Here is a 27,152-nt window from a genome sequence, read left to right on the forward strand (position 1 = left end):
GTTATATGATTGTAATGGTAATTGTAACGTGCCCACATTCTTTTGAAGTCACAGATATTTTGTGATTATGGTATGCACATGCACTAACAAGAAGCAGCATTTCTGCTCTGTTTTGTGATGAATTTTTGGAGTCTTCATTGTTCAATAACCAAGTGACAATATGAAATTTCCTGGGAAGTCTAGTAGGGGCATTGATGGTTAGCCAAGAGTGAACGAGGTATGGCAGTATGTAGATTGAAAACCATTGTTGGAGCACATCATATATGATTTTTCTGTGGTACTCCTTGGAACTCAAATTAGGCCATAAATATAAGTTTATGATGAATACTACCATGGCTGATCATACTTGAATGACAATAATTTGCCTCACCACAACTTGGAGACACCAAATTTATAACTCATTTTCAGCACATTTACCTTGTGTGGGTACGGTTTTCAAATTTTTGGTAATTTAATTAATCCTGAATGTTCTACAGTCTCAGATCTTTTGCATTCATCCTTGCACACACAGTATCAATCCTCTTCATAAATAAACCCTCACAGTGATCATACCGATACCAGATCCAATGTTATTTAATATTATTAACATCGTCTGTTACTGCCTTCAAAATTTGTTGCTTCCTTCATGCATGAAATTAAGTTGCCTGCACTCAGATATTCACCTTCAGAATACACACAGAATATTGTACAATATACAACATTTTGAACAGGGTTCCCCAGGTTGCCTATTTCTTTTGTATGATTCTTGGCATGGCAGTCAGCTACACTGACCACTCAGCTACTGATACGGACTATGCTTTCACTAGTTGTAACTTGCGTGTTCAGTTCACTAGAAATCTGCTGTACAGTTTTTCATTCCTACACCACATCATGTAGCTGCTCTTGAATGCAGTTGGAAACATTTAGGCAGGCAAGACTTGGGGATTCATCATCAGCTTCCAGCTCACTTTTGAAGAAATTATATACATGGAACACTAAATCATTAGCTGTTTGTGTAAAACTCTGCAGCATCCTTTTCTGTCACCCCCAACAAATGCCAAAAGAGCAATATAAGGAAAAGATAGATTAGAGTTGCCATTGTTTGAAAAGAACAATATATTCACCAATGTCACTATGGTGAGTAACTAAAGGAAATTTTCAAAGCACAGTCAGTAATGGGCAGCCAGAGAAATAATACAATTGACAGCTCTACCACGTGGTATACTGTCTTGCTGCTCCACATCTCTCCACCTAATTTGTGCAGTACCCTAACATAAACATCATTTGATGAATTTCAGTACCACATACTAACTGAAGTAGCATGTACTCTGATCGTGTGGATTAGTGGAATAAGAGGTGAAATAAAAACTGAGGTGAAAGCTGGAGGGTAGAAACAACTTTAGGACACCACAAAATGTAATTACACATTGAGAGGTGTTTCCAGAAGACTTGGGCAATACTGGTCAAATGAAACATCTTTTATTATGTGGTTTTACTTTGCCCAGCACCTGTATACATACATGGAACATTGTACATGAAAAATGCACATCTGCCTCTTGGTTCTCTTATGTGGCACGTCAGAAGTTTAATAACAAGATTTGTCTGGAGTATGAGAGACAGGCGCAGATAAGATACATAATAGCTTATGAGGTTTTAACTTTCCAGCAAGAAATCTGCATACTTAGAGGTACAAATTATGCAAAGATTGTGGTTGTTCATTGTAGTTTCGCAAAGAATACTGAAAATTTTCTGAGACCATCAGAGTTTTAGTGCAACATTAATGTAAACATTGCCGTGACACTAATCACAGTGGAATTAACCCAACTGACCCAGATGACACTACTCATTATTATGCATGCCCAGTTTGACACTTACTTGACTGCAAATATTCAACAATTGCAGACTTAGGCTTACAGCAACTTCATCTGCTCCATGACGCACAGTGTCACAAAATGATACAGGTTACTGCTTGTACAAAAACAGCCAGTGATCCAATGCAGTTGATGCCATCCTGCAGGGTGTATACGACCCAGGACAACTGGGAGATCCGGGGAAAACCAGGAAATTTTTTCATCCGGGAAAAAACAAGGAAAAACCCAGGATTTTTTTAGAATTCTGGGAATTTTTCATTGTTTTAGTTTTCACTTAAATTTTTGTAACTTTGACTAGTAAGAACCGATACTCTAACAAAGTATATTACTGTATCTCGCTACTGCAGAATAATATTGCAGCAATAAAAAACGAACAAGAGAAAAAAAACTAAAATAAAACCTAAGTTGCAAAGGAAATGCATCATGGACAACAACAAAACACAGTGTTCATACAAGTGTCTGCCAACAGCAAAATGTGTCAAAGGCTTTAGGAAGACTATGCAATGTTTCATGACAGCAAATTGCCTCCGATGAGCGTGACGTCACAACTGTTTATGTTAGATTCGTTTAAATGGTTGCGAGTGAGCTTATGCAAATGTGCAATTGAGTCACGTATAAGTAGTACCTTCTCATGTTTCTGGCTACAGAAGTGTGGCAGTTAGCTGTATAAGTAATAGCAGCAAGCAGCCAAATGCTATCCAGAAAAATTTTACTGGTGCACCTAAGCTGCCAGATTCACGGATGCGCAACAGGCCCGGAACTGGGGGGGGGGGGGGGGGACAAACCAGGGTATCTGCCCCAGGCAGCAGTTTCAGGGAGGGGTCGGGGGGTGGCACTAAATTCATATTATTGAGGAAAAAGACCTTGTTTCACAAAGTGCGTAACAACCAGCGCACATTGGTCTATCGATTACTCATATGATTTTGAGCACATCCCTGTTGGTTTTTGAACAAATTCTAAGTTGATTTCTGAAAGAATCGTAAGTTGATTTTCAAATGCGTGCATAGTGTATGTGCCTCTGCCAGGGGAATCCCCATCGCATCTAGAAATAAACTTTCCAGCAGACAATAGAGGATGGGTCTGTACAAGCTGAACGGAATAAAACCGAACGGGTGAATGCCAATCGCTGTTTATGTGGTTGACTGGTTTTGCAGATGATCAGCATTGTTATAACTACTAGCGAATTCCATAGATTCAGACTACCAGAGTGGAAATAAACAACTAACTGGAATAACAGGCAACAAAGATTGCCTACTGTCTCCTCCGTGTATCCAAGAAAATGAAATTCTTACAGAAAACTTTTGGCCAGACCGCTACACTTCTAAGGGCCAATCATACAGTCCCCGGCTAGCAGCCGCTAAAGTTCTATTCTGGGAGTAGCCTGGAAAATGTGTTGTACAAACATGTAATAACGACTAACTGGAGAATAAATGTGGGATAACTAAACCGGTGATTGTGGCAGGGTTAGTGAAGTTAACCAGAGAATAAGTTTTGACACTGCCAGGAATAGTTACAGAATTAGTGATGACTAGATTGATTGTTAGAATGTGGAAGGAGAAGAAACGGGGACTCTCACAAATCACGGAAGAATATGATGATTCCAAACTTATATAAAAATTTCATACTACTACTTTTCGATCTCTTGCTTCAGAAGCTAGAGAGTATGAATGAAATGTGAAACTATTTCCTAACATAAATCTCTTTGCTTGTAGTATGCCTAATAGGAATTTGATATTGGTACTTCGTGAATTATATTCCGTTGTGTTATAAAAATGACCATTTGTGCCAAAACAGTCTCATTTATTTTGTGTGTGTAACAATTGCTGCAATATTTGGCAGGCCTATTTCATTTTATCTAGCAGTGACAAAATACACGTAATCAGATCGAGAAACCACACCAGTCTTTGGTACTATTTGTATCAACAGCTTTTCAAGCATTAGACAACAACATTTCGTTTTTTCATGTAGCGAAACGTTGACGAACTTTGATGAGGTAATAGATTCTTTCCCAGAAAGGGAAGTATGTCATATAAAGCTGTGGCAAGATTAGAGAGAGAAAAAAACTAGGACTTAAGTATTGAAGAAATGTGTGCTACTGTCTTGCTTGTCTCTTGTCTTTACTTGCTTTATGTATCTGATATTTAATTTTATGTCACACAAAACAGCAAATTATTAGCTAATAGGCAGTAAAGACTGCAAATTTTCTGAAGAGTTCTTGTTCTGCTGGTTACACGTCCAGTATTAATTGCGTGATTTTTTTTTAAAGAGAGGCAGGATGTCAAACCGACCAACTGGGAACTGCAGAGCCACTGGCATGAATATAGTTTGATGGCACCCATTACAAAATATCACATGTTTGAATTCCACAGAGCAAAATACAGAGACGTGCGATGGAAGAATGCTGTGTGAAGAGGCGTGGCACTACACTTTGGCACACTTAAGACCAAATTACATGTTTTACACGTGACCCGTGTTTATGTTAAGTGATTTTGCTGTTTCCTCTTCGTTTATTGCTCTCACGCCTAATGAAAACAAATCGGATTTCTGTGGCCGGGAGCTATCAAGTTAATTAAAATACATTCACATATTTATGGAAGGCAAAAATATGTAATTAGTACCAGATTTTATTTTGTTTCCACCTCTCTGACAGTCGAGCGTTAATCGCCATGCAGAACAATGAAGTTATTTTTGTCGGTTTGTTAAAGAAATCTTTTCTGCTGAGGCAGTCAGTTTATTTAAACAAAGTGTTTAATTCCACACTATTGGCTAGTTTCAACTGTTTGCTGCATTTCAGGTTCACATTTTCATCTTCTAGCACGTATGGCATTATGCTTTAATAAAAAACCTAACATGAGATAATACAGTACTGGTACACCAACAAAATTTACATATGAATCTGGACATGCAAATGTGCACTTTATGCCAAATGATGCATTTTATTATGGTTCACAGAATTCCCATGCTCTTGTAGTATCCTCTAATGTTTTGTTTCTTTTATGACATAATGTAAGATCTTCTAATGTTTTACATGTACGAACGTACGGGCTTGCTGCGCAAGTGCGGCGACACTGGTTGTTTGGAAAGCGTTACTTTCAAAGTAAATTTCTTTTTACGCAAGATGAACTCTGTGCATGAATATCCGATGAATTTTTTAAATCACAGAGCGTTTGACTGTCATCAAAAATCAAATCTTTGACGACGACCATTTAGAATATTTTCGAGCCCAGATGATCAGACATTTATGTCGTTAAAAATTTTACCGGCACATTTGTGTGATGTATCTTAAAGTGTAATACGCGCAAAACAGATCAACATTATGTGTGAAAGCTTATTAATTTTAGAGACCAATATTGTAAGTAAAAATTTTTCTCTTCTTGTAGCAACACTATGTATATTAATTTAAACCGTTACCTTTTCCTGTTTGTGTGTTGGCGTTACTTAACAGTGATGTTGCTATTGGCTGGCTACGTCACATGTCCTATGCTCTGAATATACAGTCATTGGCTGGCGAGATCGCTTGACATGAGCTACGACTGGCTTGCAAAAGCGCATCACAATCTCAATTTCAGTTCTTCAGAAAGTAACATGTGGTGTTTGGTGGAATTCGAGTTTATACTTTCGTAATACGAAAATATGCAGTGTACGTGTTGCTGCACATCAAACATCTTTCCAGAATGTGTTTTTTCCCCTGAGTTTCGTTTTCTAAAGTGCCGGGAAATTCTACGCTGCTGTATAAAACCACAACCATTTGAAGGATTGATAAGTTTTGCAGTTCCGAGGAAAAGTATGCTGTTACTTAACATGGAAAAAGTGTATTTTCATCCAGTAGGAAGTGTATTTTTAACCGGGACATCCAGGACTTTTTATTTCCTCGTCCACGTATACACCATGTCCTAGTACCTGACAGCATAGCTGTACATAGGGAGTTGTAATTGCTACAAGGTTCCCAGCGACATGGTCATCTACTGGTATTAATCAACTTATAATTGGTTCATGATGTTGATGATAATGATGATGATGATGATTTTCATCATCTTGAGTGTCCAAGCTCAATAATTTTTTCATGGTAACTACAATAATGGCTGACAGCATACCTGAATGGTCCAGTGGTAGACCTATTTGAACAGATGGTTCAAAATTGGTCAAAGGAACGGGTTTTGTGTTCTTGCATGCTTCCAAATAAACACTTGATAGGCTAGCACTATTACAAAGATGTGGCAACTCAGCAAGAAGGAGCAAATAATATTTATTACGAGTATGTTACAAATGGTACTTAACTTTGGTGTAGTACCACTGGAACAAACATGGCAGACTGGCCGCTACAATGGGTAACCTGTAGTAACAGTAGACACCAAATGGCGTGTTTATCACCATAAATCTCTCAGTATCTTCATCCAAAGAAATCTGAAAATATGATTGTTTAAGATCCAGTTTGCCAAAGTACACACCACCAGCTAACTTTGAAATAAATTCTTCCAACTTGGGAATAAGATATGAATCCATAATTGACTGAGAATTAACCGTCACTTTGAAATCTCTGTAGACATGAACTGAACCATTCAGTTTCTGTGCAACTATGATCAGCATTGCCTGTTGGCAACTGGTTATGGCTTCAGTAACAACATTCCGTTGAAGACGGTAGAGTTCCTCCTTTATTTTACCTTTTATCGCAAAAGGAATGTAGTGTGATTTGCAGAACTTTGACATCTCATTTGCCTTCAGTGTAATGTGTGTCTTATAATCTTTAGTACTGTTAGTTGCTTTGGGAAAAGTATCAGATTTTTGCAATAGTTGATGTAACCTGATGTAACCCTCCATTCAGAACGTCAGTTTGAGTTTGATTTCTTCCCTTGTGAAGGAAGCTCAAAGCATTGAAGAGATCCAGTCTTTGTAAATTTGTTGATTTATTTATTTAAATTTATGTCTACGAATGTAGCCTTTTTCATAAATGGTTTATATATTAATATCTGTTGAAAATTGTCCTTTTACTGGAATCTCCTAATTGCTGTAACTGTAGAGCAAACTTTGAAAGTCTGTTTACTTTGGCATTCCTAACTTTTTGTAGGCCTACAGGTTAACGATTAAAATTGACAACCCAGTGTCAATTTGAAAATTGCTCTCCACTTTGTTGACTTGAAGAGTTAACAGATAACAACTTTTTATTCCCATGAAAGATAACATTCACCTCATGATTCATCCGGGCAAGTTTTTGAATTTGCATACATTTGCCATTGCCATATGCATGAGTGTACTTTGTTTTGCATGCCTCAGCTCTATGCCCAGTCTTTGTACTGTAATTTCAAAGACTGGGCAACAGCGATAGACACGATCACCCTATGTGTGGTTTATGGTACAGCATAGCATGCTCAGTCTGCAATTTCCAGATCTGGCCCTGCTGTGTGCTTGGCCGTGCCAGCTGTTGATGTGTAATTAATATGTCAGCATCTTTGCACTGTTTGCTTCTGTAAATACATGCATTTTTTCGTATGCCAAATCAACAGCAAACAAACTTATAAAGATGTGTTTGTTAAACCAAACTGCCCTTCTTTGATTTATTGTCAGGTGAGTGCATGATAAGCCTGTCACAAATTAATGAGTCTGCATAAGATTGCTTGCAGCGACCATTCTCACAATGAAATTTATGTTTCCCAGTCAGGTTCTGTAATTGAGTAATCTACTGTTTATAGCTTTGATTTGACTTCTTGGAACATTGAGAAAAATCTATGCCTGGCAGCAACAGCAACATGAACTTGAGAGTCAAATTATTTTGCAAGCGATTGTTTAATGTCAGTATATGAGAGTCACTGGTTCACAAGTAGGGGACAGTTTCTATGAAGAAGTTGAAACACAGTGGGATCTTCATATATTAATAAAAATGATTTTCGTTCAGCATCACCTTATCTCTGATGTGTGAGGTAATGCTGTTCTAGTTGCTGGATGTAGTTGTTCGAGGACTCAACTTTTTAATGGAATGCTGGAAAGGGTAGTGGTGGCAGCTTGAACTGCAGTGGTCATTTTTTGTTGGTCATCGGTCTTCCTGTCTTGAAGCATGCCACCATGAGCTCATGAGCTGCAGACACTTGTTGCAGTAAGGTTACTACTGGTTGTAGGGCGAGCTCTGATTGGGTCATGTCCAAAAGATATCCTCAGAACTGTTTGTAAAATTCATAAAAAATCATTTCTGGAAATGAAACTGATTAGCAGTCTTGGAATGTATCAGTCACAGAATAAAGCCACACAGTGTTGCCACAAAAAATCAATGAATATAACTTGTGCACTCTAAGTTTAAGTAGAAATTAAATCTTGCCCTGCTTAGTAATTTTTCTCTTTTCTCCATTATGTTTCTTTTCTCTTGTCGCTCCATGTTGACAAAAGTTCTGTGGGTTTGCACTGAGCAGCAGTTTGTAGTTGTCAAATCTTGAGTATTGTCAAAAATTCTCCATAGTATAGGAGCCAAAAGTGTTCACAAAATTTAATGCACCAATTATTGCTTGGCTACAATTTAACCATGGGAAATTTTGCCAGCATTGTTATGTTGTTCGTTCAACCCCTACCCCAACTGTGTTTTTGGGTGTGGTTATAGACTTTAATTCCTTGAATGTGCATTGCAACACCAGGCCACTGTGATACCCTTTACTGAACGTTGTGGAATCCATACCTGTCTGTTTCCATCTGTTATGCATTTGTTTTCAACAATTTGCAATGTTCACAACTGTCTGTTCCCATCTGGTATGCATTTGTTTGCAACAATTTGCAATGTATGATGCTTTTTATATGAATGTCTAGTGGTAAGTAGAGATGGGCAAAACTGTTCTTTTCAGAGATTGGATCAGAACTGTTCACTCCCTGAAATGAATTAGCTCTTTTTCATGACTCACCACTCATTTACAATAGAAAATAAATGGAAGTCACATTGCCCTTTAAACTTGGGTTTATTCCAGTACTATACCTGTATTTTGATCTTATTTGATCCTATTTTGAAGTAACACAGATAATGAGTAAGAATTTTGTATTGTTTATTGAAATTTCCACGATATGACAAAGTTTTTGATTATTGATTTATTTTGCACTATCGTGGTTTTTTGGGTGATCGGAAAATGTTGTAACTTGAGATTTACATTAACAATATATTTGGCTATAATGTATTAAAACTTCATTAACCTCATACAAATACATCGCAAGCCATATATTTTTAAAGTGAACGTTTCCTTTCGAAGACGCCTAAAATTGCAAAATCCGTACCAGAATAAGAAAAAAAATATATAAATTTGACTGTAAAACGAAAGTGCCGCATATAGCCTTACGCAGAATAAAACAAGGAAAATATTGGTGTATCACATTTTGCGATACGTTTATCGGTTCGCTCGTAATTAAAGCGTAAATTCGAGTGTCCATAATAAAAATCCTATAGTAAGAGGAGTCATCAGGAACCTAATCTAATCAGTTTAAACAAATAAAAATAAAATAAAAACAATTGATGTATACATAACATAATAATGTAATATACATAGCGGTATTACTACGAAGAACAATATCCAGTGGGGACGAACTCCGATGCAGAGGCGCTGAGTCGAGCAGGTCGAGCCGCGAGCTGTATTACTGCGTGAGCTGAGACCGCAGAGACCAGAGTGACACCTGAGTCGCTTTGCTCGACGCTCTGGCTAGAGTCGAGACGGTGGGGTGAGCGTTGAGCGGGCGAGTTCCGAGACAAATCGTCCGTTCCCTTGCGAGCAGGTTTTTGCAAGTAGTTCCTATGTTATCCGCTAGGTGGCTCTCTGTCCTGTTGCTCGCATCAACTGCCCAGAGGGCAGGACGTGCGACTGAAACGATCGCCGACAGAGTGCGATGCGAAGTTAAGCTGCGCCAGACACTGCACAGTGCACACGGCAGACGACGCACAGAGACGGCACGGCATATGTGAAACACAAAATCCAATGGGGCACTGCACAATGCAGGCAGCCAAGGTAGAAGCAGGGCAGAGGCCGGCGCTGGCTGTGTTGTGTGGCGTGCACTGTGCTCTGACTAGCAGAGGCGCTGCTGATATGCTCCGTCTCTCTCTCTCTCTCTCTGCCGTGGGAAACGTTTGGAGCTACCGTTCTTTTTTTCTGAATCACTGATTGTTCACTCCTTTGAAAGATTGAACTCTATAATTAGTTGAGCGGATCCCCCATCTCTAGTGGTAAGACATATTCTGGTGTGTTTTGTGTGTTACGAACTTAATTTAGTAATTATTAAAGTTTTTGTTAATTGTGCAGTAATGCTGAATATGTTGAAATTCTATAATGAAAAATATGCCTGTATGTTGATGAGAAATTTTTGAATTATATATATCCAAAGTCCACACAAATAAAACTTCACAGAAATCATGAACAAACATTCTTATCTGTCTAACAACAACACAAAACTGACTAATATTAATCAGCCTTGCTTTCATTTTCATTTTTCATTACAGTTTAGTATAATGTGCATAAAAAGGTTTCAACAAAAAAATAAAACCTAACTGTTGAGTTTTGGGAGTGCAGTGAAATGGCCACAGACTTATTTCCTTCCCCATCCTTCGCTATTTTTAGTGCTCATTCTGTCTATAATGACCTCATTTTCAAGGGGGCTTTAAACCTTTTGGATGGGATGTTAAATACCAATCTTTCTTCCTTTTATGGTGCAGACAGGAACTGACATTGATTGATATATGTATCTCCACATTGTCTGAAACTATTCAGTGTTTTGTCAAAGATACATTTTTCTGTCCTTTGCTGATGCCATCAATGACAATTTCCTAGACAGTTTTCATCTCTATTTAGTTCAGATGGTCAATGCCCAATTAGAATGTGGGGTAAATTCTTGAACACAGTGGCCATCTTGCTGCCTTGACTTGAGCCTTATTGGTCACTTGCGGTTTTCACTTACGAGGCAGTTGCAGCTATCCCAGCTATCATAACTATTCCAGAACTGAAGATTACTTTTTTTGATGAAAGGTGAATTTATTAAAAATTTCATTAACTCCACACCACACATGTGTAAAATGATATTGTCAGTTTGTGCTTACAATACAGCGTATTAGATATCAGTAATAAGTGCTTCTCCCACAGAAATATAGAGCATCGACTCCAGCATTCTCTCTCTCTCTCTCTCTCTCTCTCTCTCTCTCTCTCTCTCTCTCCTCCCCCCCCCCCCCAGTTTTTTAACAATTTGGATTTATTTTTCATTACTATTAAAAATAACAGTTAAGTATTCTTTGAAATTATCTTCCGTTAGTTCTTGGCATCATTGATACACCAATCAATACATAAAGCCCAATGTAAATACCGTATTTACTCGAATCTAAGCCGCACCTGAAAAATGAGACTCTAAATAAAGGAAAAAAAAATTCCCGAATCTAAGCCGCACCTGAAATTTGAGACTCGAAATTCAACAGGAGAGAAAAGTTTTAAGCCGCACCTCCAAATCGAAACAAAGTTGGTCCATTGTAATATGAGACACTATTTAGGTCGAATGAATGACGATACAGCTACAGTAGTTGGGTTAGAGTCGTAAGCTTAGCAGTTAAGCTTTACCACTTAGCCATTGCTATGCGTCAGGCGCTCCGTCCGTATTTATACGGGTACCCTTCCTTTTTCACGTGCTTCGTCTGGTTTGAGTCGATTGCTTATTTTGCTTTGATCTGATAAGTGCCGTTTTCTTTGTTATAGGTGTTTGCATCACTCTAAGCTGAAAATGCATTACTGCATTGTGTCATGCATTGTTTGTCACATTCTGATAGTGCGTGTTTACGGCCTGTCACGGCTCGCGGCATGGCTTGCTTTTGTGCGCACTACCGCCGCGTACAATAAAAAAAAAAATAAATAAATAAATAAAAAAAAGGAGAAATCGTCTCATTAGCGAAACAATGGCAAGAGACTGCTATTTGTTGTTACTTACACTGCTGCTTTCTTTGATAATGATCAACAAGAATCAAATAATAGACTGCGTATGATAGAACATGTTCTGAACGAGAGTTAGGCGAAAATTTTTCTCCGTTTTAAAATCTTTGCGGCCGCTTCTTTAATACATCAAATTCTGCACAGAAATTAGTCATCTTAGATTTAAAAATCAAGTCACTTGCCGTGCTTCATTTCTGACTGTATCACTATTAGGCATAAGAATAATACGAATATAAACATGACACGATACGTATATTCTTCCGCGTTTGCTGTTGTCTCACTCTAGTTTCGTAGTTTATTAGGCAGACAGGATTTAAATGAGATAGCAGCAAACACGAAAGAATACATGGCAAAATGTTTATATTCGTATTATTCTTATGGTGAAGAGAATACTGTATATGATTCAAATTTCATCAGGTTCCTGTTAGCAACCATCTCTTCTCACAGATAGGAAAAAATTCAGAACGTAGAGTTGGCCATATTGACAAACATCCCAAACAGTCTTGCCAGTCAGTTTTTCGTAGTACACTGAAATTGTGCTACATTCGAAGATGAACAATACGGAATTTGTATTTATTTCGTTGGATTATGTATGAAAATGCAGTGGTCGAAACTCGCGGCGGAGAAAAAAAGCTCGTTTCCCACTTTTTTTTTTTTTTATTTATTTACTGACGCAGAGGTTTTGGCGCCAGTATTTATCTTTGTGCCTACAAAGCATGCCTGCGTAGCGCTACATATATTCGACGGCAGAAGTTAGTTGTGGCGGCACATACCAACATTTTTCACAACTTCCGCTTCCTTTGCACTCGATTCTAAGCCGCAGGCGATTTTTTGGATTACGAAAACCGGAAAAAAAGTGCGGCTTAGATTCGAGTAAATACGGTACACAGAAGCTATCCTTATTGATTAATACAAGAACAAAATAATTGTTCAAAAATTTTCAAGTATTGCAGTCTACCTTAAATATAAGTTATTTCACATTGAGTGCTGTTGTAAATATAAACATTTATAATTTTCTTTTTTTAGACAACAGATTCGCTTCTCAAAATTCAGAAGGAAAAAATTGACCTGATGTCAGAAATGGAAGAAAAGATAAGAGCCCTTCAGCAACAACTATCTCAGGTACCTTATTACAGCAATTTGAGCCAGTCAACCATATATGATGGTCTTAATGTATATTGCTTGTTATCATGTTGTACACATGTTATCAGTATTGAAATGTATTAATTTTAACACGTTGACTTCTGTACCACATCAGGACCATGCCGATCTTCATAGTTTTGATTAGGATCACTTTTTAACATGCCATTCATATCTAGGTGCAGATGGACAGCCATGAATGGGAGAAGTTGAAATGGCTTTGTTGAAGGAACATTCTACAATCTGCAGATAAGAACCTGTAAAACTTAGGAGAAGTTAAATTAAATTGGCCAGGGAAAGAATTTGAATACCATTCTGTGTATGCATTCATTATTTAAGCTACCTCACAAGACCAATAGCAGACAGTTTGTTAGTGAAAGCTGGAGGCTGCACTCTGGTCTGCTAGACATAGTCACAAATTAATGAAGAGTACCAATTGACACATCAATTTAGTTTTTGACAAAAGTACTTGTGATTTCTACACATTGTGCGAAGTAAGTTTGGCACCTTGCTTTTATTCCTTTGCTCCCTGTAATTTAATTAGTAAAAGGATTTTCCATATTTAGGTAACTGTAATCTCACCTTGAGAACTCTATAGGTCCCTTACAAAACACATACCTCTTTGGGGTGTTCTTGAAAGATGTCTCACCTAATACAGTTTACTTTCTCCTCTCCAAGAAAAGCTTTTTATAAAGTGATGAGTTGTCACAAAATATTACATTGTGGGCCATCATTGTTTGAAAAGCTGTAGAGCACTGATAACTTCTATAGTAAAACTATAGAGGTATTCAGTTTTTACTGTTTAAATTCTTCTCAATATGCTGCTCCACAAATTTTGGGCATTCCATTATGAATTTTATTTTTCTTGGTGGCCCTGTATCTTTCACAGCATAGAACTGAATAAATCTTGTCTTTTTGAGTTTCCCACCAAGAACACCAGTTAATAATTTCATAAAAACATTGTTCACAATTTCTCTATTTGCATTTCATTTACAACAGCTTACCAGCATACAGATTTTTTAAATGCTGCCAGAACAAGCTGCTTATGTAAAAAGGAACTAGCTGCTACTTGGAAAGCATAAGTTCAGATCCTTGTCCGACAGTCATCATTGAAGTTTTCTGTGGTTTCATAAAGCATTTCTGTCAAATGTTGTGATAGCTCCTTCAGTAATGACATCACCAGTTAAAACTTGCTTACTTGTCAAATCCGAGTTGGTACAGTGATCTCTTCCTGAAGACTGTGATGTCAACATGACTTAAAACTCTTATGTTTTCCTTTTAAGTATGTTGTTGATAAAGCATTGTTTAGGATAACACTTTAGTCATGCTGGCTGAGTATATTTGTGAAATGTTTGCCAAAGCTTTCTGAATATTATTGATGGAACAGTAGAATATTTACCATTGCCAGTGGAATATAGCCGATTTGCACACAATAAATACACTTGTGAAAAAGAAAATATTAACATTACTTCATAAGCATAAAAAAAGCTGCTGAGTGTAGAAACTCGAGTAATTATTGATACATCCATTGCGTTTTCTTTTCTCAATTAAAATTCTTTGGTTAGGCAAGTGTTGAAGTGGCCTTCCTGGTATAGTAAAAATTTAAAATTAATTTTTATAGTAATTATATTTTTAAATTGTGTATTATTGTGGAGACAAATACTGTATGACAAATATTTATGTACCTATAAAGGAATCTGTCACAGTCTAACTTATTCAACTGTTTTGAGACAGATAACTGAGAGTACGCGCTCGGAGATTAGTCGATTAACAAATGAGCTGGAAGAGTCCCGGGAAACTGTTGCAATGCGTGACAGTGAATTGACAGTACTGCAAGACTGTCTCCGCCAGTTAAAAGCTTTTGAAGAGGGACAAGGTTCAGAGCAGCTGGATACATTACTGGATGTAGGCCATGCTCGTGCCGAACTTGCACTTGTCTCAATGGATCGTGACAGTCTGAAGGATCGTCTCCATGATGAAGAAGTGGCTAGGAAATTGCTTGAAGGTGAATTGCTCTTTGTTGGCCAGGCTCATGACTTACCTTTAAGCTAACACCTTTGTCTTTCTGTAGTCTTATGTACTGTAATTACTCTAGCATAAGGTAACCCTAAATATAAGATGGCCTTCCTTACCCCCCCCCCCTCCCCCCTCCATCCAAAAAGAGGACTCTTGAGAAAAATTCGTATTGTAACATATTCTGTCTAATCAAAGTTATAAACTTTTATTGACTGCCTGAAAAGTTATCATTACACATATTCTAAACTTACACATTTTCTAATTGTCTGCATTTTAATAATACAATGGGAAATAAGGTAAACAAAAGAAATTGTTAACATTCAGTTTTAGTTCCCACTGCCTTTTTTGTTTGCTTAGCAAGTCATTTGTGGTATCACAATTTTTAATCATCATTATAATCGTCCTAATAGGAGAGCTGTAAAATGTATGTCTTCAGTGTCACAAATAAAAATCTGCTTCTTCCGAATATGTGTCAATTTCCGAGGTTGTGATTATGGTGGGACCTGAGAATATAGCTGGTTTATTTTCTGAACACACAGCAAATTTCACTTCTATACTGACTTGAGAATATTATAATGTCTCTTGCTTCCAAGCATATTGTCTGTCTCATTGGCCATGTAGAAACAGTAGCTGACACACACCCGCCCTATCATTCCTCACTCCTGAAGGTGAGTGCCAACATTGCTGCACAAAATATGTAATTATGCCACTGGCTCCATTGTAGGCTTTTAGCATCTCCTGCAGAAATGTGTGTGTTGTTGAATATTTACCCAATTTTAAAGTCAGTTTGATTCCGAACACAAAGGGATTCAGGCAAACTGCAGTGCAAACATGGTAGATGTTCATATAAAGCCAAAGTACAAAGTATTGATTCCCGTGGTTGGCAGCACAATGAAATTTGCCTCCCTCTCTCAACTCCCCTTCCCGCACTCTCAGCCAAGCTGGTGTCAGTGTTCCCCCTGCAACACTTCTGTAGGTTGTGCTTGAGGGATAGTGAATCATGGATGGCAATAATTTCTAGGGTACAGATCATATGTAAAAATAATAACTAAATCATAAATAAAGGGTTGCAATCAGGATTCAGTCCAGTTCTTGAACTTACACTTGGCCTGTGATCCAGTGAACTGTTTTTCCGCTGTAATTTATTCTGAGATAACAATTGCAGTCAGTTTAATGTGATTTCTTCACTTTGTTAGACATTCAATTCTGGATTAATGTTCTTTCCCATTTCATCTTGATCTCATCATCTTGTTCTAAAGCTGATTAGAAGCTGGTGACTTCCTCTCCTGCATTCTGATACATGAACAGTGACCAAATTTCTCATTTGCAACTCATTTGTGTACTGTATGAATGCATGTACAAGAACTTTTATTGCAAACATGTCCAAAGACAACAAAATTTTATAAGCTGATAGAATTTAATGTTGTTTCCAGCTGTTTTTCATAAAATTACCAAATTTTAAGTAGGGTGTTAGGTTTTTGTAGTGGCTAGTTTGTAGTTTCTTGTGTTTCCCTTGTACTAGTGCATGAATCAAATGTCACTTGATTGTTTCAGCAAGATCTATAATGTTTAAAGTGCTTCAGCATATCAGGAAATGTCGAGCCTATTCAAATGAAAGCATTTTTTACTAATCCCTACCCTATGGAATTCTTCAAAATAAATTTGTAAGAAACCTCAGTAGCCAATGATTCATCTGTAAATGTAAGGAAACTCCTGTATTAATCTATTAACAATGTAGAAACATTGACCTCAGCAGCAATAGTTTATTCTGCAAATATAAGATGACCCCGTATTTTTTAGAATGATGAATTTGGAGAAAAGACCTCATCTTATATTCGGATAAATGAGGTATGAAATAAATAGTTTTCAATTCATCCAAATTGAATTTTATCAAATTGATTGTGCATTCATGGCCAGTAAACAATGGCTACCCACAGAATAATTTTTTCAGGTTTTTCAACTGCCTAAACACCTGAAAAATAATGTTGTATGTAGTAGTTAATTGCAGTTGTTTGGTGTGCTTCATCTAAAAGAAGAACAGTAATGATATTATTGACTGAGAAACCACATTGAAAAATGTTGACAAAGCATTATCAGTTTGTGTTATGTAATGTTATTTAAACATTTTTAAATCTTTTGTCATTCATTGAGATACAAAAAATTTTGTGTGATACAATGCTCTGAATTACCTACGTTCATTAGATTGTATATCACACTGCATTGTTCATTTGTTGTGTGTGCTATAGTATTGACAAACACAGTGAGGAAGTTAATGTAAGAGATAGTGCATCTATGGCCAGTTCCAGTGGTAATAGACTGCTATTGAATCATATGCTGGTACACAACAATGTAATTGAAAATAATCACCCATTAGTTTTCAAACAATAGTCTGATATTTTCAGTAAAGTGTTGACTATTGATAATAGAAGTTTGCTCCTTAATCTTGGAGCTATTTGAATACAGTTAGCATTAGTTTTTGACAATTTTTCATCCACCAGCTTGTAGAACTGTTGATATTGACAAGTCAGAAAATTCATTATGTATACCAGCCATAAAAATCTCTTAAGTTACGAATACTGTGTAAGACACTTTGGGCTTAATTCCTGTGTCACATGTTGGTGATTGTAGTAACCTCAGTTGTTGGCAGTGAGAATTGGCAGGTTTGTTTTCCGTTTTGGCATTAAGTTTATGGAAACACTGATTGCCGAATGACTTTGTGAGCAAGGAATGAATTGCTATTTACAGACTAAAATTAGTGGCGTATTCCAACGTAACTTTGAAGAGATTGGGAGACAAAGTCAAAAAATGGCTTTTTTCACAGCAATATGCACTCTAGAGGTGGACTCTGTTTTGTGATGGATAATTGCACTCTTTTGAATTATGATTGTACTGAACTATTCAAAACAAGTGTCTTGTAATGCAGAAGATACCATTGAGTAAGCTAGAAAGTCACTAACTTCATGTGTTACCAGAAAATGACCTCTGCTTTGAACATTTATGTGTACTAAAAAGTAACTGCAACATAGATTGTGATAGCTTTGATTCTTAAAGTATTATGATTGCAGTGAAATTTGTTTGACCACTAAATTGTCAGAGAATCTTATAAAGATACTGCATTTCATTTGTGGAATTTCAGACATTTTAAATTTATTTGCTGCAAATATATAGTTGACAGAACAGTTACTACCTCAGAATGTACTTCACAATGAAATGCAACACATGTACCCCTTAATTGCTAACTTTTGTGGATTATTTATTTTATTATTCTTGCAGACCATAACTGCTCTTGGAGCACATCATCTGCTGAAAGCAAACTTGCACTTGACTTGAAAACAATTCTTTGACAATAGTTGTGTGTCAAGCTTTCTCCAAAATGGACCCTTCCCTGTCACTATGTCTGTTGTCCCAAATTATGTCATGCAAAAGGGTGTTGTGTGGTCACCAGCTTCCATAAACAATACTACTAAATTTATTTGAACTGTACAAAGACAGAATCTTGAGGCATTTCTCTTCACTTATTGTCAGCAGCTGTTTAGTAGCTATGTTTTTGTCACATTATTGAACCAGACCTTTTGGATAAAACTGTCTTTAAAATGATAAATTGCATTTTTTTCATGTTAATCAGATTTCTTAATTGTATTAATTGTTACTTTTTATGGTGTCTTTTTACATTCAGATCACGTGAGAGTCATTAAAGAGGAAGTAAAAACTTTGCAATCAAAGTATGAGGAAGCTGAAAAAGATAAATTAGAAGCACAGACACGTTTAGAAGTACTGTCAAATTATTTCAAAGAGAAAGAAACTCAGTTACAAAGGTGAGTATACACATATATAGCAGATCTGCAAAGAAAAAGTGATACACGTGAAAATTTATCAGTTTCTTTCAGGGCTCCATTTATATGAGATTTGAAAGTCCTGGATAATATGCAGAGTATCATGCTGCTATTTAATGTATTTACAGTACATGCTGTGTGTCACATTTGACAGCTCATTGCATTAGTTACACATTGCTGTCCAGAAACTGACAAATTATTTACAAAATTACACATAAAACATCATATTTTGTATCTCTTCCTTTCAGTTCGCTTTGGGGAAATAATTTTCATGGTTGGTGGTAATGGGTATTTTGGTTGCCTGTCTTTATTCTCTTTGTCTACTGAATACATATTTTTCACTATATCCACATCACTTAGGTGCTCAAATCCCAGTTCATAGACATCTCTATTTAACTGCCCACCGATGTTTTCATCACCTATGTCTTCACAACCAGAAAGTTGTGTTCTTAATGGAATATGCTAATTATAACAGAATACTTCAGGGTACATTTTTTATTATTTCTCAAAAGTAGGCAAACTATGTTTGAATAATCTGCAAGCTAGATAAGTCACACCTGAATATTTGGAGTTCGATGTATAATTTCATTTGCTTGGAATACAAAGTGAATCTGTAAAGTTAGGTGGATGATCTCAGAAAATAAAGGAAACAATAGTCACAAACAAAATAACTTTGCTGACCTTTGTTAGCAACAACACACTTCTGACATTGGTTGTAAAGCTATTGAAAATTGTCAGCAATTGATTCCTGTGGAATTGCTCGAGGCATTGTGGTCATACATTGTTGGTTATCAACATCATTACAGGAGATGAGACCTGGTGCTACAGTATGATCTGGAGAGCAAGTGACTATCAGTGGTATGGTGTTCATCATTTTTCCCACCTCCCTTGAGTAGAAATTCATGATGATGTATCAAGCCCTTGATGTTGAAAAAGATAATAATGTTTCATAATCTTGAATTTTGGCAGCTGACTGTTCTTGGAAGACCAGGAAAACAGTGAGTTCCACACCACTGACTGTTGCTTAGTCTCTGCATCATACTTGTAACATAGCTCCACTATTTGATCAACATCTTTATACAATTATTTATTAAGATGGTATCTGTTCTTTCGGACATGTCCGAAAGAACAGATACCATTGGTGACCAAGCAGCTCGTTAGAATGAAATTACAATCAAATGAACACCCTTAGCTGCTTACAGGCGTTGACATACGTCAACGAGGACAGATGAAAATGTGCGCCTCGACCGGGACTCGAACCCGGGATCTCCTGCTTACATGGCAGACGCTCTATCCATCTGAGCCACCAAGGACACAAAGGATAGTGCGACTGCAGTGATTTATCTCTGGCACGCCTCCCGCGAAACCCACATTCTCAACTACATTCGTAGTGCCCCCGCCCATTATACTCATTACTCGCGGCGCGTTGCCGATTCTCGTAAGAGTTCGGGCACTGTTTGTGCATTCGCCCAGAAGAATAAGATGGTCAAGTGGCCAGTGAGCCTTAACTGTATATTTATTAAGACATGTCCGAAAGAACAGATACCATCGGTGACCAAGCAGCTCGTTAGAATGAAATTACAATGAAATGAACACCCTTAGCTGCTTACAGGCGTTGACATACGTCAACGGGGACAGATGAAAATGTGTGCCCCGACCGGGACTCGAACCCGGGATCTCCTGCTTGCCTGGCAGACGTTTTATCCATCTGAGCCACCGAGGAAGAAGAAGATGGTCAAGTGGCCGGTAAGCCTTAACTGTATATTTATTAAGATGGTATCTGTTCTTTCAGACATAATAAATACACAGTTAAGGCTCACCGGCCACTTGACCATCTTCTTCTTCTGTGCGAATGCACAATCAGTGCCCGAACTCTTACGGGAACCGGCAACGCGCAGCGAGTAATGAGTATAATGGGCAGGAATGTAGTGCGGGACAATATGATGAGAATGTGGGTTTCGCGGGAGACGTGCCAGACATAAATCCCTGCAGTCATGCTATCCTCTGTGTCCTTGGTGGCTCAGATGGATAGAGCGTCTGCCATGTAAGCAGGAGATCCTGGGTTCGAGTCCCGGTCTGGGCACACATTTTCGTCTGTCCCCGTTGACGTATGTCAACGCCTGTAAGCAGCTAAGGGTCTTCATTTCATTGTAATTTTTATACAATTAGCTGCTTCTATTCCAACCTGGTTTTTCGAGTATTGCATCAAATTTGTTAATTACAGTTGCATACATGGTGCATATAAGAGTGAAATGTCAATGAGATGTACAAGAGACAGGAAGACAAGTGTCTTTATAACTGTTCATGTATGTAAAAGGACATCCGAAAAGTTCAATGAATGGTCTCACACACACAAAAAAAAACAAGAGTTACAAACAAAATAGCTTTTCTTTACTGCCCTTCACAGTAATTACGATTAGCTGCAACATACTTCTGACATCAGTAGCTAAGCTGTTGAAAACTGTCAGCAAACGCTTCTTGTGGAATCGCTCTAAGCATCGTGGTCATGTGTGTGCATCAATACAGGAGATGGGATCCAGAATAAAATCATACCTAAAGGCAGATGATGCAAGTGGTTTTCTTTGAATTGTCAACATTACTGAAGCATATCCTAGGCAGAGGTTGAGACTCTGTAAGTAGGGTTAAATCTCTCTGACTATTGATATACTTTGGTATTCACAAAACGGGATATCTGCTTGAGCAGAATTTATAGTACCATTCATTAGAGCAGCGGTTCCCAACCCATGGGCCATGGCCCACTTGTGGGAAGTGTGGCATTGAGCCGCGAATGCTGGTCAAGAGTCGAAAACAAGAGAAAATTAATGAGGCTCTTCAGAGGTTTCACTCGTCAGTTATCATGATCAGCGATTACAGAATGGAATAAGAGTTGAAATGTCCTATTACTATCCTATACCATTCACAAGGGAAGAATAGATATAAAGAAGCTTCTAAGATGTGCTGGCAGTAAAGGCACATCCCTACAGTTTGTGCTCCAGGGCTGGGGCACAGACTTAATAGACTGCTCATGGTGTAAGAACACACAGTAAAACCCCACTTTTACACTTTTCTAGGGACTTGGGGGAAAAAAAGGCGTAAACTGCGGGAAAATGTGGAATGTGGGAAATGATTTTTGTAAGTTTTACTGGTTGTGTATGGGGCCCCTTTTCCATTTTCGTAGTTTTGTATGATATATGTAGATAATAGGCAAAAAAATACTCATCAGGGAATTTTTTTATTAAATGTTATCATTTAGTGTTATGTTTAGCAGGTGACATGACATTCACCGACACTTTAGCATAACAAATCACATTAAAAATAACGCAAACCACCAGGCCACCATGTTGATTTACGTGTATGCAAAGCTAAAGTGATGCAGTTGGCAGTTTTAGTATTTATATTCGATGCCTATAAAAAGTGCATGTCAAGTGTATACTGCATTAAAGATCTCTCTAAACTGCATCATTTTTAGTGTAACTTTGCTGCGAAAGTGATGTCAGCAAATGTATACAGTACCAGCTATTTATCTTGCTGTTTTTGATTTTGCATATATAGGTGCGTGAAATATTGTAAAGTGTGTTAAATATGGCATTACACTACAGATCAATCTGTCTCTGCAGCCTTTATTTCACACTCACTGATTTAGTCAGCTCCCAGCCAAACTGACACTTTCAAATCATAGACATTGGGGTTACGACAGAGATCGGTCTGTATCCACAGCCAAAATTACAGGGAAGGAAACTATACTACACTTAAGAATTTTATGCACACATTTACAGAACATTAAAACACCATTTATATTTATTATGCTGACCTTTAATTTGGCTGGTCTATAAACACGACGTTAACAAATGGGTACAGTAGTTACTATTTTCTGGCAAAAAAATCCAAAATTGTGGGTTGTTTTAATTTTGTCTGGTGAATTTTTTCAGTGTGGTTTTCAAGTTCATAAACACAATGGAAAACTTTGTCATTAACATCTGCAGCTGAAATATATTTTTTAATTGTTTCCACTGTTGCATTAACAACTGCAAATGAGGGAACCTCGCTGTACACATCACTATCACTGTCACTTTCTGCGTTTTCTTGTGTCTGAAAGGCAATAACATCGTCAACTGAAACACTTTCCACAGTGACAACGTTGTTGTCAGTGTGTAAGAAAGCATGAACCGGATTCTGAAGCTGCAGCTTTTTCCCATGACGATGCAAGAAGTTTTTCACCATTGTCACTAACACTCACGTCTGGTGTGTCAGATCCATTTCCGTTGTCGGCTTTGATGAATCCCGCTTTTCGGGAACAATTGAAGATGGTGGCCGCCGTAACTTCTGTCCATGCCTTCACAATATAATGCAAAGCATCTAAAATTGACACATTGAAGGAGACTGGGTTTTTCCCAACTTCCATCAAAGTTAATGCCTTCTGCACAATCACCTTCCTATAGTGTGTTTTGAAGGCATGGATGATACCCAAATCCAAAGGCTGTAATTTGTTCGTGCAGTTTGTGGCAGAAACTCTAATTGCACATTACATAGGCTAATATTTCTGGGATATGCAGGGCAACAATCCACTAACAGGAGAATTTTTCTGTTGGGAGTACTCTTTCTTGCATTAAGACAATGCAATTGTTTCTCGAATAATTCCGACGTCATCCACGCTTTTTTATTGGCACTGTAGTCCATTGCTAGTGTTTTTATGTTTTTAAAACATCATGGTTTTTTGGGATTGCCGATCACAAACGGTTTAATTTTTTCGGAACCATCCGCATTCGTGCCTAACATTACTGTCAGGCGAACTTTGCTGTGTTTACTTACCTCCATGTCAGTTTTCGCCTTTAAAGGCAAGCATTTTATTTGGCAATACTCTGTAAAAGAGACCTGTTTCTGTTTATACTGTTTCAAAAGGTCTTGTAATCTGCCACTCTGCCATTCTGTAACAGATCTTATGTCCACACTGTTTTCTTCACCACATACAGTATTGTACACTACATTGTACTGCTTCTTGAATCTGTCTATCCACACGTTTGATGCTGTGAAGTCCTCAATTCCAAGTACATTGGTGACTTTCAGCGCCTTTTCTCCCAACATCACACCGTTTATTGGAATATTGGCCGCACATGCTGCCTGAAACCAGTTCTTCGTAATTTCTTCCAGTTCTGTGTATTTAGAATACCTGGTCCCCCCCCCCCCCCCCCCCCACTTTTTTTTTTTTTTTTTTTTTTTCCCCCCCTACGGTTACTTACACTTTCCAAAATAGTCTCTCTGTTTTTCACAATAGTGTTCAATGTAGATACCGGTATCCCTAAACTCTGTGCTACTGCAACATGTGTTCCATGGTGAGCATCAACTCTTTCCAAAATTTTGACTTTTTCTTCCATAGAAAGGGTTTTCCTGTCTCTCTTGACAGTACCGGCATTTTCCATCCTAAACTGTGACAGAAAACAACAATGTGAAAGAAACAACTAACCACAGACTTCGATCACTTTACACAAGACTATGAACACATTACGCAGTACACACAAACAGAGTAACAAATACAAACTCTTCACACGGCAGTTGTCGGAGCAGCTGTGTCGACTGGAATTGACTCACTTTGGTTGTAGGAACTGGCTTGTTGCATTGCCAACCTCAGATAGCAAACAACACTGTACAATGCGTATACGAACCATAAAGGAAACTACTGTTTTAAGCAAGTTACAAATACTGGAAAATGGATATCCTCTGTATGCGATCATTATCCCAGGGTGAAGTTAACGCCGAAACGATGTGGATACATTAAAGTAAGGGTACTACTTATTGTAGCACACAGTACTGTAACCGGTAAAGTTGATACCGACTCGAAACAAATGAATGTTCCTCAGAAGCTGTGCATTCTTCCATCTTCTATCAAAATAGTTACTCCCATCAGCCACCACGCCAAGGAGTGGTTGGCAACAGTAGGATACAAATCACGTCCCGTCCCGTCCCACCCCTTTCTCATTACCCCTGCCCAGTACATGTCAGCTAGTTGTGAGCTGCCATCTCACACCCTAGTCTGTGAAATAAAGTGCTCAGCCATCTGCCACGTGCCCCCTCTACCTGCACCCCTAGCTAGACCACTGACGGCTCTCCACTCTCCCATGAACTGATAGACGCTTCCTCCCAAACCCCCCCCCCCCCCACCTCTGCCCCTGTCCTCTCTCCATCCCTCACCCCATCCCACACTGCATCCCCACCTCACCCCAGTATACTCACCACAGATCAGGAAAGAGGTGGCAGTTGAGTGGGCAGAAGGTAGTGAGACAGGTATGTGCATGTGAGTGAGTGTGTATGTGTGCATGCTTCTCCTACAGCTTGGGAAAGGAATTCCATTCTGAAAGCTAGCAAAGTAAAGCACTGTACCTTTTGACTGTGTACCTGTCGACAACACAGCCCTTCTGCTTCTGCCTTTACGTGAGTCATCTCCTTTATTCCTAAATAATTTGTGATTCTCAACCAGATGTTTCCATACGTTATTACACTCTAAATTTTAGAATTTATGTGAAGGTGAGGAGGGATCATGACATGGGGTGGGTGGTTTGTAGGCACATGATTAGAAAGTTATTGAATAGGATTAATAATTAAGTATACTGCTGTATTGAAAAATAGAATAAAAATAATTAGCTACATTTGTGTTGTTTCTTAAAATTGAATGTGAGGTACGCACTGGTGTCTATAGTCGAGTCACCATAAGATCGCTGACAGTTGCAGTGCCTGGGTGAGGGACTATGCATGCCTTCCTCAACAACTCATAGAACATGATTTTGTAAACGTCTCTGTGGCAATACCACAACAGTGCTGGTGCTGTGTACACAACAATTGTTTTCACCTGCAGATGCTTGTGCTTTGCATTTGAAAGCTGGCAACAGTGCTGTCTGCTATCAGGATCCATCTTAGACCGACTTGACTACATGTGGTGCTTCATTTTCCTTGCAGCCAGGTATGAGGAAGTAGTGCGCTAACAGCTACACACAATGGCAAATGCAATGCCATGTAAATAATCCCTTTGTGTGTGGTCACTACCATTGTGATTGCTGGTGATAATGCTGAGTTTTATACATACACCAAAACAAGTTTTCCATCACCCCAGTTCTCAGAACACCTTAAGATAGACATTGACTGTGGATATTGTATCACAGACAGAGTCCCTTTGACTGTTCAGAGACATCACTAAACCCACCCAAAGATGTAAACAACCCTCCATGAGCAGCACATATTAGACGGAAGCGGCCCGACAAGTAATCAGTTCCAGTCATTCCACTAGGAAGGAGATACATGGCTCATGTTGTCTGTAGCTCAACCATGCCTAGAGGGTCAATACCGCGGTTAGATTGCATCCGCATTGTTACTTTGTGCCAGGAAGGGCTCTCAACAAGGGAAGTGTGCAGGCATCTCGGAGTGAACCAAAGCAACATTGATCGGACATGAAGGAGATACAGAGAGAGAGAGGAACTGTCGATGACATGCCTCGCTCAGGCTGCCCAAGGGGTACTACTGCAGTGGATGGCCACTACCTATGGATTATGGCTCGGAGGAACCCTGACATCGACGCCACCATGTTGAACAATACTTTTTGTGCAGCCCAGTATGTCGAGTTATGACTCAAACTGTGCGCAATAGGCTGCATGATGCGCAACTTCACTCCCGACATCCATAGCGAGGTGCATCTATGCAACCATGACACCATGCAGTGTGGTGCAGATGGTCCTAACAACTTACCGAATGGACTGCTCAGGATTGGCATCATGTTCTCTTCACTGATGAGTGTCACATATGCCTTCAACCAGACAATCATCAGAGACGTGTTTGGAGGCAACCTGATCAGGCTGAACACCTTAGACACACTGTCCAGCGAGTGCAGAAAGGTGGAGGATCCCTGCTGTTTGAAGGTGGCATTATGTGTGGCAAACGTATGCTGCTGGTGGTTGTGGAAGGTGCCGTAACATGAATGCCATCCTCCGACTGATAGTGCAACCATATCGGCAACATATTGACAAGGCATTCTTCTTCATGGGTGACAATTTGCGCCTCCGTCATGCACATCTTGTGAATGACTTCCTTCAGTATAACGACATCACTCAACTAGAGTGGCCAGCATTTTCCCCAGACATGATTGAATATGCCTGGGATAGATTGAAATGGGCTGTTTATGGACGACGTGATCCACCAACCACTGTGAGGGATCTATGCCGAATCACTATTGAGGAGAGGGACAATCTGGACCAACAGTACCTTGATGAACTTGTGGATAGTATGCCACAACGAATACAGGCATGCATCGATGCAAGAGGACGTGCTACTGGAAGAGGACATGCTACTGTGTTTAGATGTACCGAAGTGTACAGCAATCTGGACCACCACCTCCGAAGATGGCACTGTAT

General features: G+C 38.6%; 1 protein-coding gene and 1 non-coding gene across 4 annotated transcripts in view; one reads left to right on the forward strand and one right to left on the reverse strand.

The window, feature by feature from the left end:
• LOC126092542 (transport and Golgi organization protein 1 homolog) overlaps window positions 1–27,152 on the forward strand; it is a 158,229-nt gene that overhangs the window by 77,260 nt on the left and 53,817 nt on the right. For all 3 annotated transcript variants that reach the window (XR_007521353.1, XM_049908195.1, XM_049908196.1), the window contains exons 9-11: window positions 12,797–12,892; window positions 14,645–14,915; window positions 18,603–18,741. Coding sequence is in view for 2 of the 3 variants with exons in the window: in XM_049908195.1 (XP_049764152.1) it covers window positions 12,797–12,892; window positions 14,645–14,915; window positions 18,603–18,741 (506 nt within the window). In the remaining variant the exon portion in view is untranslated. The remainder of the gene's footprint in view (window positions 1–12,796; window positions 12,893–14,644; window positions 14,916–18,602; window positions 18,742–27,152) is intronic.
• On the reverse strand, window positions 19,999–20,072 carry Trnat-ugu (transfer RNA threonine (anticodon UGU)). The gene has a single exon. It is a non-coding gene; the product is annotated as a tRNA-Thr (tRNA).

This window comes from Schistocerca cancellata, chromosome 7 (genome assembly GCF_023864275.1).
Source record: "Schistocerca cancellata isolate TAMUIC-IGC-003103 chromosome 7, iqSchCanc2.1, whole genome shotgun sequence".
NCBI lineage: Eukaryota > Metazoa > Arthropoda > Insecta > Orthoptera > Acrididae > Schistocerca > Schistocerca cancellata.